Source organism: Thalassophryne amazonica, chromosome 2 (genome assembly GCF_902500255.1).
Source record: "Thalassophryne amazonica chromosome 2, fThaAma1.1, whole genome shotgun sequence".
NCBI lineage: Eukaryota > Metazoa > Chordata > Actinopteri > Batrachoidiformes > Batrachoididae > Thalassophryne > Thalassophryne amazonica.
Window position 1 is genome coordinate 72834531 of NC_047104.1, and position 15286 is coordinate 72849816.

A 15286-nucleotide genomic window follows, 5' to 3' on the forward strand; every position below is an offset into this window, starting at 1 on the left:
AAGTGCAAGTTAAAACTCTACCATGCAAAGCGAAAGCCATACATCAACAACATCCAGAAACGCCACCACCTTCACTGGGCCCGAGCTCCTTTGAAATGGACAGACACAAAGTGGAAAGGTATGCTGTGGTCTGATGAGTCCACGTTTCAAATTGTTTTTGGAAATCATGGACGTTGTGTCCTCCGGACAAAAGAGGAAAAAGACTATCCAGATTGTTACCAGCGCAACATTCCAAAGCCAGCATCTGTGATGGTATGGGGGTGTGTTAGTGCCCATGGCATGGACAACTTACACATCTGTGATGGCATCATCAATGCTGAAAAGTACATCCAGGTCTTGCAGCAACACGTGCTGCAACATCTTTTTTCAGGGACATCCCTGCTTATTTCAGCAAGACAATGCCAAGCCACATTCTGTACATGTTACAACAGCGTGGCTTCGTAGTAAAGAGTGCGGGTAGTAGACTGGCCTGCCTGCAGTCCAGACCTGTCACCCATTGAAAATGTGTGGCACATTATGAAGCACAAAATACGACAATGGAGACCCCGGACTGTTGAACAACTGAAGTCGTACATCAAACAAGAATGGGAAAGAATTCCACCTACAAAGCTTCAACAATTAGTGTCCTCAGTTCCCAAATGCTTATTGAGTGTTGTTAGGAGGAATGGTGATGTAACACAATGGTAAACATACCACTGTCCCAGCTTTTTTGAAACGTGTTGCAGGCATCCATTTCAAAATGAGCAAATATTGCACAAAAACAACAAAGTCTATCAGTTTGAACATTAAATATCTTGTCTTTGTGCTGTATTCAGTTTAATATAGGTTGAAGAGGATTTACAAAATCATTGTATTCTGTTTTTATATACATTTTACACAATGTTTCAACTTCATTGGAATTGGGGTTGTACACTGGACTACTGCAATGTCCTTTTTCTGGTTTATGGTACTGTGCTTCCTATACTTTTAAATTCATTCTATTTGCAAACGGAGCATATCTTGGCCTCAACTTTATCTAAATTCTGGTTTGTTGGTGAAGCTTAGGGCTAGCAGCCGGTGATCACCTTAGTATTTTCTCTGCTTTCCTGTTGCTTAATGCTGATATATTATACCATAGGTGTTATGGTTCGGGCTGGAGTGTGAATTGAACCCAAATGCTGAGCGGTGGAACCAGGGAGCTGCGGTCCAAACAGAGTCAACCCGGGATGAGATGGATCCGGTGCCAGGTGGCCGCCTGCAAGCTGTCAACGTGGCTGAGGAGGAGAGACAGATGAGTGAGTGCTGAGCCGGTCACTTCCAGAAGTGTTTATTCACAGTCAATCGGTAGTTAATTATCTCAGCTGGGTCCAGTTATGCTGACTGTTTGTTCAGGAGGAATCAGTTTGGATTCTCAGGCAGTTCAGTTTGAATCAGTGATAACTGATCACAGCTGATCCAGATAAGCAGCCAATTAGACAGAATGATTCAGTTCAGTTTCTTCTAGTCGTTCTTTATCAGGAAAAGTTCACAGTTCAGTTTGTATGATATTCCCAGCAGAGTTCAGTGTGCAGCAGCTCATATGAGCCAAAAGGAGAGCAAACACTTAACTGGTTGATGCAGAGCGTGAGCTCCGTGCACAGGCTGCGGGTGAAGCTGGTCTTGGTGGAGAAGCAGTCAGATTTTGGTTCAGAGAGAGGCTCAGACAGAAAGGTGTGTGGAAATGCCAAAAAGTCAAAAAAAGGTTCTATTCTAGAAAACAGAGAGGCCAAGCTTACCATGGGAGATGAGCTGAGTTTCTGGCAAGGATGGAATGAGGAGCCGGGGTTCATATACAGGTGCGTCAATCAGCTTGCGGCACGCCACCTGGCTGAAGAGAGAGAGCGAAGCAGCAGGCAGCCCACAACAGCACCCCCCCTCAATGGGAGCCCCCAGGTAACCTACCAGGACGGTCAGGATGATCCCTGTAGAAGTCCCGGATGAGAGAAGGGTCCAGGATCATCCCCCGCCTGACCTAGGAGCGTTCTTCGGGGCCGTAGCCCTCCCAGTCCACCAGATACTGGAAACCCTGTCCCAGACAGCAAACATCCAGAATCTTCCAGACTGGCCTGGCAGGGTGACCATCCACCATCCGGGCAGGGGGTGGTGATGGAGCTGGGGGACAGAGAGGACTGGAGTGTACCGGCTTCAGTTGGGAAACATGGAAGACCGGGTGAATCCGCAGGCAGTGGGGCAACCAGGGCCGGACGGCCGACGGATTGACCACCCGGTTGACCACAAAGGGCCCGATGTACCTGGGAGCCAGTTTGGGTGAGTCAGTTTGGAGGGGAATGTCCCGTGACGAAAGCCACACCTCCTGCCCGTGTCGACAGTCAGGGGCCCTGTGCCGGTCCGCATGGCCCTGGGTCCGGATCCTGGTCTTCAGCAGGGCAGAATGGGCAGTTTTCCACACCCGACGGCACCTGCTGAGGTGGAGCTGGACTGAAGGCACAGAGATGTCAGTTTCTTGGGACGGGAAGAGTGGAGGTTGGTAACCCAGGGAGGCTTCAAAAGCCGAGAGTCCGGTGGCAGTGGATACCTGCGAGTTGTGGGCATACTCCACCCAGGGCAGGTGTAGACTCCAGTCCATCGGGTGGGCAGCAGAGACACACCAGAAGGTGGTCTCAAGGTCCTGGTTGGCCCGTTCTGCCTGCTTGTTGGTCTGGGGATGGAACCCGGACGACAGGCTGACCGAGGGCCCAAGGGCAGCACAGAAGCTCAGCCAGACTTGTGAGTTGAACTGGGGCCCTCAGTCAGATACGATGTCCATAGGTATGCCATGCAGCCGGACCACGTGGAGGACGAGAAGGTTGGCGGTCTCCTGGGCAGATGGAATCTTCAGCAGGGGCATAAAGTGGGCTGCCTTGGAGAACCGATCCACGATTGTGAGGACGACTGTGTTACCCTGTGATGGAGGAAACCTGGTGATGAAGTCAATTCCGATGTGTGACCAAGGGCGGCCAGGAATAGGAAGCGGTTGTAGTCCAGCGGGAGGTTAGTGGGATGTCTTGCCTCTGGCAGAGACTGAGCATGCTTGTATGAATTCCCTCACATCTGCTTGAACTGTAGCCCACCAAAAGCGACAATGGAGGAGTTCCAGGGTGTGGTGAACCCCAGGGTGACAGGACAGCTTAGATGAACGGCAGAATTAGAGTACTTGGGATCTGGCCTTGGGAGGAACAAAAAGCCGACTGGGCGGCCCTCCCCCGGGATACGGATGGTGGGTGAGGGCTTTCTGGATGGCTTGCTCGACATCCCAGGTCAGTGCCCCCACAATCATGGATCGGGGTATGATGGTCTCTGGAGTTTGGTGTGGTTCCTTGGATGATGACAGTGAGGAGTACTGATGTGACAGAGCGTCCAGCTTTGTGTTCTTGCTGCCTGGTCGGTATGAAATGGTGAAGTTAAACCTTCCAAAAAACAATGACCACCTGGCTTGCCGGGGTTTCAATCGCTTGCTTGGCAGACTGAATATACTCTAGATTGCGATGGTCTGTCCAAGCGATGAACGGAACCGCAGCTCCCTCCAGCCAATGTCTCCATTCGGCTAGTGCCTCTTTTACTGCTAGGAGTTCCTGGTTACCCACATCATAATTCCACTCAGCGGGGGATAGACGCCGAGAAAATTAAGCGCACGGATGTACCCAGTTGTCGGTCTCTGATCTCTGGGACAGGACGCGCCCAGCCCAGAGTCGGAAGCATTGACCTCCACGATGAGCTGGCGGTCCGGTTGAGTGAGGATAGGAGCAGTAGTGAACCGTTGTTTGAGCAGAGTGAAGGTGGCGTCTCCCTGCGGTGTCCACCGAAAGGTGGTCTTGGAGGACGTGAGTGCGGTGAGCGGGGCTGCTACTTGGCTAAACTCGTGAATGAAACGCCGGTAAAAGTTGGCGAACCCAAGCAACTGCTGTAACTGCCTCACAGAGGATGGAACCGGCCACTCAACTACGGCACTGACTTTAGCCAGGTCGGGTTTGACCTGATTTCGGGAGATTATAAACCCCAAAAAGGAGACGGTTTCGCGGTGGAACTCGCACTTTTCTGCCTTAACAAACAAATGGTTCTTTAACAATCACTGGAGAACTAATCGAACATGTTTAGTATGTGTTTGAGGGTCTGAGGAAAAAATCAGAATGTCATCCAAGTAAACAAAAACGAACCAGTTGAGGAGGTCACACAGCACGTCATTCACTAGCGCCTGGAATGTGGCGGGAGCATTGGTTAGGCCGAAGGGCATGACCAGGTACTCGAAGTGTCCCAGTGGCATGTTAAAGACAGTCTTCCACTCGTCCCCCTCCCGGACATGCACCAGGTGGTAGGTGTTACGGAGGTCCAATTTGGTGAATATGGTCTCCCCATGCAAGGAACTAAACGCCGAATCAAGAAGGGGTAATGGATACCGGTTGCGGACCGTTATAGCATTTAGTCCCCGAAAATCTATGCAGGGGTGAAGGGAACCGTCCTTTTTACCAACAAAAAAGAACTCTGCACCCAAGGGGGATGAAGAGGGCCGGATCAACCCAGCAGCCAAGGAATCCAGGATGTAGGTCTCCATCGACTTGTGTTCCAAATGGGAGAGGTTGTACAACCTACCCGAAGGTAGAGGAGCTCCAGGAAGCAAGTCGATGGTGCAGTCATAAGGACGGTGAGGAGGAAGTGAGAGTGCACAATCCTTGTTGAACACCTCACCAAGGTCATGATACTCAGGAGAAACTAAAGTAAAATCAGGAGGTGCATGGACCTTCTCCTTGACTACTACGCTGGAAGGAACTGAGTAACTAAGACACCCCTTGAGGCAGGCTTCGCTCCACTGAGTAATTACCCCGGACTGCCAATTGATAGCGGGATTGTGTTTTGAGATCCAGGGATGGCCTAGAACCAAGGGAGAGGATGACAGGATAACATAAAACTGAATGATCTCAGTGATTTCCTGACACCACTAATGTGACAGGAGCGGTATGATGTGTAATGGCTGGAAGAGGCGTGCCATCTAATGCATGCACGGACAGTGGGATGGAAGTAGTTCAAGGGGTATTTTAGCCTTGGAGGCTAAAGCTACATCAATGAAATCGCCTTCGGCTCCTGTGTCAATTAGGGCCGGGGCAGAGACTCTCATTACAAAAACAGAGTGGCTGGGATTTGAGTGCGACTGGAACCCACACCCGTGAATTTGGCTTGGCTCATCTGCAGCCTGGACCCTACGGATGAGCTTTGGCTTTTTGCCGAACAGAGCACGTGCTAATGATATGCCCCTTAGCACTACAATAAAGGCATTCTCCAGCCGCCAGTCTCCGTTGACGTTCCTCTGGGGGCAATTTGGCCCTGCCGAGCTGCATGGGCTCACCAGCAGGGAGCTGGTGGGTTGGAGGACGATTCAATGGAGCTTGGTAGGGACGGACCCAGTATGTGCCGTGGGGCGGGGTGAGTGAAGCCAGCCCAATCAGCCGACCGCCTTTGTCACGACGTCGCTCCCTCAACCTATTGTCCAGACGAACTTGCTCTAGCGGTTGGTAAGGTTAGACTTTATTTGTGTGATGCGCCTTGAGGCAGCTTTTGATGTAACTTGGCGCTTTATAAGCTAAATAAATTGTACTGAATTGAAAAATTTTACAGTGGATGAACATACCACAACAAAATCAACATACTTAAAAACAGGTTAATCTCCTGTACTGTTGGTCCAGGTAGTGTTCAACATTTGACATTTCCTGATTCATTGTGGACTCAAAATTTGTCATTTCTATTTCAGTGTTGACTTTCCACTGAAAGATCTCCTCTATTGTCAATCCAGGAAGTGTTGCTCGAGGAAGTCTTCAACATTGGACATTTGCTGTTTCACTGTGGACTCAAAATTTGGCATTTCCTGTTTGGGCCTCCCTGTACAATGAGTGAGTTTGCGCTGGCATCTTTGGCACTGTCGTTTCACTTGTATTATATTCTCCTGTTGCTACTGCCCTCACAGACAGATGCCCCTTGAGGTGATTAACTGTGCACCAAACCCACACCTGTTAATGACCATGTCACCAGTGGTTTCCACCTGGACACCATTGTTGCACGGATGCTGCTTTCACTGAGTGTTATTTCTGCTTCAGTGCTACCAGGCACCAGTAAACACTGTTTGACGTGCATCTACAGCCATCACAATGTTAGCTCGTTAAAGTGAAGCAAACGATAGAAACTCGCTAATGATGGTATCCATGTGTCAATGCTTGAAAAAAAATTGAGAACCTCTGAAGGCAAGAAACTAAAGCGTATTTATCTAGTTACATACATTAACCTGCTACAGATGAGATGTACAATTACGTTTAAGAAATTGCATAGTCCACTTTGGTGGTGTCTGAAATTGTATTTTGGGCAGCATGGTGGGTCAGAGGTTAGCACTGAAGACTCACAGTTGGAAGGCCCCAGGTTTACTTCTACACTGGTCCTTTCTGTGTGGAGTTTACATGCTCTCAGCGCGTGCGTGGGTTTCTTGTGGGTGCTCTGACTTACTCTCAACCCTTAACTGAATGAGCGAGTTTTGAAAATAATGTATGAAGTTGCACTACAAGATACTTCCAGACATGAATATGGGAAATATATTGTAATATTTACAATCATGCATGAGCAAGATATACGTGATCCCCCCTCCCCCAAACCAAACAACAAACCAACAAAAAACCCACTGTTGTTTTTACCCCTTTCGTTTTTTTTGGAGGGGGGGCGTTGCAAAACACCTATAACAGTTCTAAACAAGGGGGTGAGACCCCCAAGCAAAGAGGACTCACAGGTCAAAAGTCTTTCCGTACATTCATTTATATGCCTCTTTCTTGTCATCAACATATGTCCAAGGCCACATTCTTCAAAAACCCAACAGTGGTGATTGGCAGAGGTCAGTTTCCTTGCGGTGATGACTAAGCACAATCACTAAGAAACCATGTGGTCACATTCTCAGATGTATACTGTCATGATTCTGATGAATGAGAATGTTTAAAATCATTAAAATAGAAATTTTCCGCTTTCATTGTCTTGTAATTTGGCAAATTCTACTGATGCTTAAAAACTTGTTTTTGGAAAATGTGGTCTGCTTCAAACTCTTAACACACAATACTTATAAACATCAAGATACTATGTGCAGAAATTCCAGATAACACTTTATAATTCTTGTACAGTCTTACAACTTTTTACAAGTCTTTCCCAAATTCAGATGTAAGACACAGAATTTGGTCATTTATTTCATGTAAAGAACCACACAAGTGCATATAATTTATTTCCTTTACCTGAAAAAAGGAAAAGAAAAGGAAAATAGCTTACCAGAGATGTTGACATACAGCATTCTGTTAGTATTATAAACCTCAAAGTTACTGCTGGAATTACAAAGTGCTACCGCAGTATGTGAATTATTGGGTAAGAAACCTCGTGTACCATGTTCAATGTGGAAACGAATCGAGGCCGATCGCACAACCAGAAGTTGTGGTTCCCAAAAGGCCCCAGTGCAAAATGAACTGGGCTGTGTAGAAAACACATTTCACTTGTTAATTCAGATTCACAATGCAAACTCCTGCTGTGCTTGAAGTTTGTGAGGAACCACGATGACCCTGGATGTGAGCGTTTTAGGAAAATTAGACTGAAATCAAATGGGACCAACAAGAGCAAACAAAATCAACAGAAAATATAAAAAATAAAAATGCGTGCTTATATAATGTGTACAATATATATTTATATATGACATGGGCTCAGGAAAATATGTACATTTATTTTTCTTTTCATTATTTCATAAATGCATAGTAACGTATTAAACATGATCCCCAAAAGGGCAATAAATATTAAATCTTCAGTCATGACTTGCAGGTGAAAGTGAAGTTAAAACAGAACTATAACATCTGTGCAAACCCAAGCTCAGTTTGTCCAAAACATCTGGGTGTTCCACCATTTTTCCAATAGTTTGTCTCATGTTCATCACTGTAGCTGTAGGGCCACATAAATTATCCCAACATCCAGAAAACATCAGTCATTTGAAGACACGTTTCTGCCCAGTGGTTGTAATAAGAACAATTTTGTTTTGTTGACTTGGTCCCAAGATGCTTTTGACAAATCATAGCTGTATTTACCTTTACACCACTCTTTTTACCTCACAGGTTCTCCCAAAATGCTCTCTGCTTTCTGGACCAATGGCATTGGACCAAAGGAAAACAAGCTCTCACATATTATATTTGTATAAACATCTCAAGTGCCATTGATAATATTGACAGGTTTTATGCATTTTTATCCATCCAAATAAATGGAACCAGGCAGAGATTTGTGAGACTTAATTTCACATATATTTTCCAACGTTCTCTTTAAACATTTTAATAAATGACATCAATCAAGTCTGGAAATGTTTCATCCCATTTCAATCCTCTGCACATTGTACCATTTTCCAACATATTTGAGATTGAGTGATTACAAAATAAATGTTCTGCTGCATCAATCGCTCTTTGCACATATTTTCAGTTGAAATTCTCACATTTGTCCAATAATACAGGCATTAATGAAAAGAATTTAAAAACATTTACAGTGGGGTAAAAAAAGTATTTAGTCAGTCCCTGATTGTGCAAGTTCTCCTACTTAGAAAGATGAGAGGGGTCTGTAATTTTCATCATAGGTACACTTCAATTATGACAAACAAAATGAGAAAAAACTCCAGGAAATCACAGTGTAGGATTTTTAAAGAATTTATTTGTAAATTACGGTGGAAAATAAGTATTTGGTCACCCACTAACAAGCAAGATTTCTGGCACTCACAGACCTGTAACTTCTTCTTTAAGACGCTCTTTTGTCCTCCACGTTACCTGTATTAATGGCATCTGTTTGAACTCGTGATCTGTATAAAAGACACCGATCCACAGCCTCAAACAGTCAGACTCCAAACTCATCCATGGCCAAGACCAAAGAGCTGTTGAAGGACACCAGGAAGAAACCTGTAGATGTGAACCAGGCTGGGAAGAGTGACTCTACAATAGTCACGCAGGTTGGTGTGAATAAATCAACTGTGGGAGCAATTGTAAGAAAATGGAAGACATACAAGACCATTGATAATCTCCCTCAATCTGGGGCTCCACGCAAGATCTCATCCCGTGGGGTCAAAATGATCATGAGAAGGGTGAACTAAAATCACAAAACTACACGGAGGGACCTGATGAATGACCTGCAGAGAGCTGGGACCAAAGTAACAAAGGCTACACACTACGCAGAGAGGGACTCAAATCCTGCAGTGCCAGGCGTGTCCCCCTGCTTAAGCCAGTACATGTCCAGCTCTGCCTGAAGTTTGCCAGAGAGCATATGGATGATCCAGAAGAGGACTGGGAGAATATCATGTGGTCAGATTAATCCAAAATAGAACATTTTGGTAAAAACTCAACTCGTCATGTTTGGAGGAAGAAGAATGCTGAGTTGCATCCCAAGAACACCATATCTACTGTGAAGCATGGAGGTGGAAACATCATGCCTTGGGGCTGTCTTTCTGCAAAGGGGACAGGACGAATGCTCCGTGTTAAGGGAAGAATGAACGTGGCCATGTATCATGAGATTTTAAGCCAAAACCTCCTTCCATCAGTGAGAGCATTGAAGATGCAACGTGGCTGGGTCTTCCAGCATGACAATGATCCCAAACACACCACTCGGGCAACGAAGTAGTGGCTCCATAAAAAGCATTTCAAGGTCCTGGAGTGGCCTAGCCAGTCTCCAGATGTTAACCCCATAGAAAATTTGTTGAGGGAGTTGAAAGTCCGTGTTGTCCAGCGACAGCCCCAAAACATCACTGCTCTAGAGGAGATCTGCATGGAGAAATGGGCCAAAATACCAGCTACAGTGTGTGAAAATCTGACTTACAGAAAACGTCATTGCCAACAAAGATTATGTTACAAAGTATTGAGTTGAACTTTTGTTATTGACCAAATACTTATTTTCCACCATAATTTACAAATAAATTCTTTAAAAATCCTACAATGTGATTTCCTGGATTTTGTTTTCTCATTTTGTCTCTCATAATTGAAGTGTACCTATGTTGAAAATTACAGACCTTTCTCATCTTTCTAAGTAGAAGAACTTGCACAATCAGGGACTGACTAAATACTTTTTTACCCCACTGTACAGCAGGCTCACTCACCACTGTCTGTCTTATAATTAGTATTAAATCTCTGTTTTTATCTGATATTATTCTCTACATGGTTCCATTACTCTCAAATAAAAACAGTACCTTTTTTGATATAAAGCACACATTTACAGTTTTTTTTAAGAATAGAGCAGAACAACACAGTTACAAATACTTGAAAAAACAGTTAAGTCAGTGAATAGATTTCACAAAAAGTCGTCACATCTGCATTATGTATGCCCCAGAAGGTCAAAGTTCAGATCTGAAATAAAAATAGAGTTTAAAAACATCAAGAGAAAAAGGCCCCCGATACACACACACACACACACACACACACACACACACACACACACACACACACACACACACACACACACACACACACACACACACACACACACACACACACACACACACACACACACACACACACACACCATAAATCCAGGTCAGCTGTGCCAACATGTTTGGCTTTTTTTAAAACATTATTATCACAAAAACCAACAGTTATGTTGATGCAGGCAGAGAAATGTCAGTTATCACCTTACAAAAGACAGTTCAAACACAGTTTATCATGTAAACACTAAAGACAGTAAAACAGCACATTTAGAAATGGCAATAAATTGAAATGTTTTCCAAGGACACTGGTTGTTTGTTTGTTTCTCCTCGCTAGATTACGCTAGCACCAGACTGCATGTACAGAAAGTCAAAGAGAAACAGAACTGGTTTTGTAAAAGTGTTCAAAAGGCACTTGAACATTCATTCTTCATACATTCTCTATTTACAGCCAGTCAAGAAGACAGAATGCTTCTTGGTTCTTCCAAAACTTCACAATATGACACTAGTTTCTGTCGCTGTTGTTTGTCTTCAGACAATCTTCAGTCTGTTTTTCCATCAGGACATTTGTTCAGTCTGTATGGTCGTAGGCTCACAGCCTTTTGGCCGTGGTTCTCTCACTGTTTTGTCCATTTGTTTCTGTTTCTAAGCCTGTTTCCAGCCCTAAAATCCGAGGACACTTTTGTCTTAGTTACTCAATTCATCCTTCTACTTCCCATCTATCCATCCTTCTGCCAACTTCCATCTGGAGGATAACATCTGACCAGTCCAGCCTTTCTTCTCTCCTTCCATCTATTGATTCATCCAATCAGTTGTTTATATTTCATTGATTTTCAAAATGGGTTTGTTCAGGTGGTGAAGGTTCAGATGCCATCCATCATCTTCCTGCTGGCAGTGTGTCTACCGATGTCTGGAGGACACATCGAAGCAGGTAATCATCATGAGATGAGCTTTACAGAAGTTCACTCTGGTCTCCAGTTTGTCCGTCACTGTTTCCAGAGCTTCCAAATACTCCAGTGAGTCCACTTCATAGACCTGCTGAAGCTCAACTGGATGGACACAAAAATAAACAAATGCAGTCCATTTAGAAATAAAGACTTCTAGAGGAAGAATTTGAGACAGATGCTCATGTTGCATCAATCTGTTCCTGACTGTGTAACAAATGAATTCTCTGATTAAACAAAATCTATTTTCTAGTAACCTCTGGTCTGCTGTGCATGAGAACTGTTCTCTGAACTATTTGTGCAACATAAAAGGAGCTTAATGTGATGTAATCAGAACTGACCCAATCTCATGGTGAAAACCCAAACACAACATTAATGTAAAAAAAACAGAAAAATAAATGTGAGGTTAAAACCGTACGTAACTTACAGGACAGTACAGACTTTATATGATATGGAAGAAATGGTGAACTAGAAAATTAACTATTAGAATTTATGTTGTGGAGAAGCCTCTCAGCATAATACCCTCAAATTACAATAAAGAACGCAAAGTAGTGATGAATTTAAGGAAACAAGCAAAAAAAAAAAAAAAAAAAAAAAAAGAGGAAAAAACAACAAACCAGAAAACCAAACTAACAGAACCCTTGCTTTACAGGAACATCAATTTGGTCGATTATTATCCATTTATTGTTTATGTACACTCAACAAAAATATAAATGCAACACTTTTGGTTTTGCTCCCATTTTGTATGAGATGAACTCAAAGATCTAAAACTTTTTCCACATACACAATATCACCATTTCCCTCAAATATTGTTCACAAACCAGTCTAAATCTGTGATAGTGAGCACTTCTCCTTTGCTGAGATAATCCATCCCACCTCACAGGTGTGCCATATCAAGATGCTGATTAGACACCATGATTAGTGCACAGGTGTGCCTTAGACTGCCCACAATAAAAGGCCACTCTGAACGGTGCAGTTTTATCACACAGCACAATGCCACAGATGTCACAAGATTTGAGGGAGCGTGCAATTGGCATGCTGACAGCAGGAATGTCAACCAGAGCTGTTGCTCGTGTATTGAATGTTCATTTCTCTACCATAAGCCGTCTCCAAAGGCGTTTCAGAGAATTTGGCAGTACATCCAACCAGCCTCACAACCGCAGACCACGTGTAACCACACCAGCCCAGGACCTCCACATCCAGCATGTTCACCTCCAAGATCGTCTGAGACCAGCCACTCGGACAGCTGCTGAAACAATCGGTTTGCATAACCAAAGAATTTCTGCACAAACTGTCAGAAACCGTCTCAGGGAAGCTCATCTGCATGCTCGTCGTCCTCATCGGGGTCTCGACCTGACTCCAGTTCGTTGTCGTAACCGACTTGAGTGGGCAAATGCTCACATTCGCTGGCGTTTGGCACGTTGGAGAGGTGCTCTCTTCACGGATGAATCCTGGTTCACACTGTTCAGGGCAGATGGCAGACAGCGTGTGTGGCGTCGTGTGGGTGAGCGGTTTTCTGATGTCAATGTTGTGGATCGAGTGGCCCATGGTGGCGGTGGGGTTATGGTATGGGCAGGCGTCTGTTATGGACGAAGAACACAGGTGCATTTTATTGATGGCATTTTGAATGCACAGAGATACCGTGACCAGATCCTGAGGCCCATTGTTGTGCCATACATCCAAGAACATCACCTCATGTTGCAGCAGGATAATGCACGGCCCCATGTTGCAAGGATCTGTACACAATTCTTAGAAGCTGAAAATGTCCCAGTTCTTGCATGGCCGGCATACTCACCGGACATGTCACCCATTGAGCATGTTTGGGATGCTCTGGACCGGCGTATACGATAGCGTGTACCAGTTCCTGCCAATATCCAGCAACTTCGCACAGCCATTGAAGAGGAGTGGACCAACATTCCACAGGCCACAATTGACAACCTGATCAACTCTATGCGAAGGAGATGTGTTGCACTGCATGAGGCAAATGGTGGTCACACCAGATACTGACTGGTATCCCCCCCATTAAAACAAAACTGCACCTTTCAGAGTGGCCTTTTATTGTGGGCAGTCTAAGGCACACCTGTGCACTAATCATGGTGTCTAATCAGCATCTTGGTATGGCACACCTGTGAGGTGGGATGGATTATCTCAGCAAAGGAGAAGTGCTCACTATCACAGATTTAGACTGGTTTGTGAACAATATTTGAGGGAAATGGTGATATTGTGTATGTGGAAAACGTTTTAGATCTTTGAGTTCATCTCATACAAAATGGGAGCAAAACCAAAAGTGTTGCGTTTATATTTTTGTTGAGTGTACATTCATCCACTGAACAGTAAACCTACAAAGCAGTCATCTTTATGTAATATACTACTTTATTTGATTAAAATAGATAAAAGTAAGGAAGATTATTTTTGTTTAATTAAAAACCCCATCAAAACCCACATTTATATACTGAAACAATGCTGCGCTGGACCTGAGGCCCAGTATCAAAATGTACAGTAAAACTCACACTTAATGGGTTCAGGTGGACTAGTGAATGTTGTCCGTTATAATCAAAATCGTCTATATGAATTAAACGGACAAAAGCCGCTATATGTATAAAATGGACAAAATCTGTTATATGTATGTCACGGATTAGTTGCAGTCAGGAAGTGCCAAATGAATTACCTGAAATCTCAAGCACTATTTAGGCTTACGTATTTCCTTGATTAAACGCCTGCCCTTAAATTGGGACCTGCCTCATTTAATCATTAGGTCAAAACTTCATCTGTAAAAATAAACGCCTGCCTTAAATAAGCATGGGGCATTATGCGCATTAAAAAGACTACATTTGGTATGCTGTGGAGTGGAACCTTAAAATCCTAAAGCCTGATTTATTCTTCTGCAACTCCTCGGCCATGCAATGTTGTCAATGTGCGTGTGAAATTCTCCGTCGCGTCTTTATGCAATTTTCCACAGGAACAGAGACTTTTTCTGGATCAATTTGTACTTCAACGAGCTCCACTTCTTTATACGATCATCAAACTCCAAACCAACAGTACGGTATGTGGAATTTCCCTCCGTGAATTGCGTGTCATTTAAGAGTCTTTTTCTGACTCGGTGTTGTAAAGTTCATCATATTTGTGGACTTTTCTGCCAAACGTATTTGATCCATGATCGAAAGGTAATCAGCGGCCGCACTGCAAAAACTTTTAAAATATGACGGGAGAAGAAGGAGTGAAACCGGAAAACTAAAAAACCATAGCCCTTTGCAGTTTCTGTCATGTAGAAGGTGGGCATTAGACTACAGTGAGGGTTTGCAGCCACACAGAGGGCTATGATCTAAAGCGGTTTGGTTCACCACACCCAGAGATATGTGTGAAACTTAACACCATATTACAGTGCAGGCAACAAGCAGAATTTTGTTAATAAAGGCCTGCCTCATTTAGGTCCCGTGCCTGAGCACAGTTTGAAAACAATAAACACCCAGGCTTTTAATCATGGAAATATGGTACCCACTTACCTGTCCTTTTGGCCCACATGTTTACAGTTGACACATATATGCATATCCATATGATGTAAACATTTCTATTTTGCAGTAGCAGACTTTTTCAAATGGCTCTTGATCTATATTTGTACAATTCCACGGCCCCTTGCATGCCACTACAATTTTCATGTATGTCCACTTTTTTTCTGTCAATTTTCCACAAGTTCATTTTTACATTTACAAGCTCCAGCTGCCTCATGGAATAGCACAGTGTAGTAGTCTGTTTGCATACTACAGGGCTGGAGCCTATCCCAGCAGTCATAGGGAGTGAGGCGGGGTACACTCTGGACAGGACACCAGTCTATCACAGGGCCACATATAGACAGACAAACACATTCACACTCACCTACAGTCAAATG

At 44.2% G+C, this 15286-nt stretch overlaps 1 protein-coding gene and 1 long non-coding RNA gene across 3 annotated transcripts in view; one reads left to right on the plus strand and one right to left on the minus strand.

Moving 5' to 3' along the window:
• The first annotated feature begins 610 nt into the window (after nt 1-610).
• On the plus strand, nt 611-10413 carry LOC117525981. The gene is made up of 3 exons (XR_004565180.1): nt 611-621; nt 4631-4633; nt 10123-10413. It is a non-coding gene; the product is annotated as an uncharacterized LOC117525981 (long non-coding RNA).
• Nucleotides 10263-15286, minus strand: part of kif26ba (kinesin family member 26Ba) — a 430401-nt gene continuing 425377 nt past the window's right edge. For both annotated transcript variants that reach the window (XM_034187958.1, XM_034187951.1), the window contains exon 28: nt 10263-11505. In XM_034187958.1, the coding sequence (XP_034043849.1) occupies nt 11357-11505 (149 nt within the window). In that variant the 3' untranslated portion in view covers nt 10263-11356. The remainder of the gene's footprint in view (nt 11506-15286) is intronic.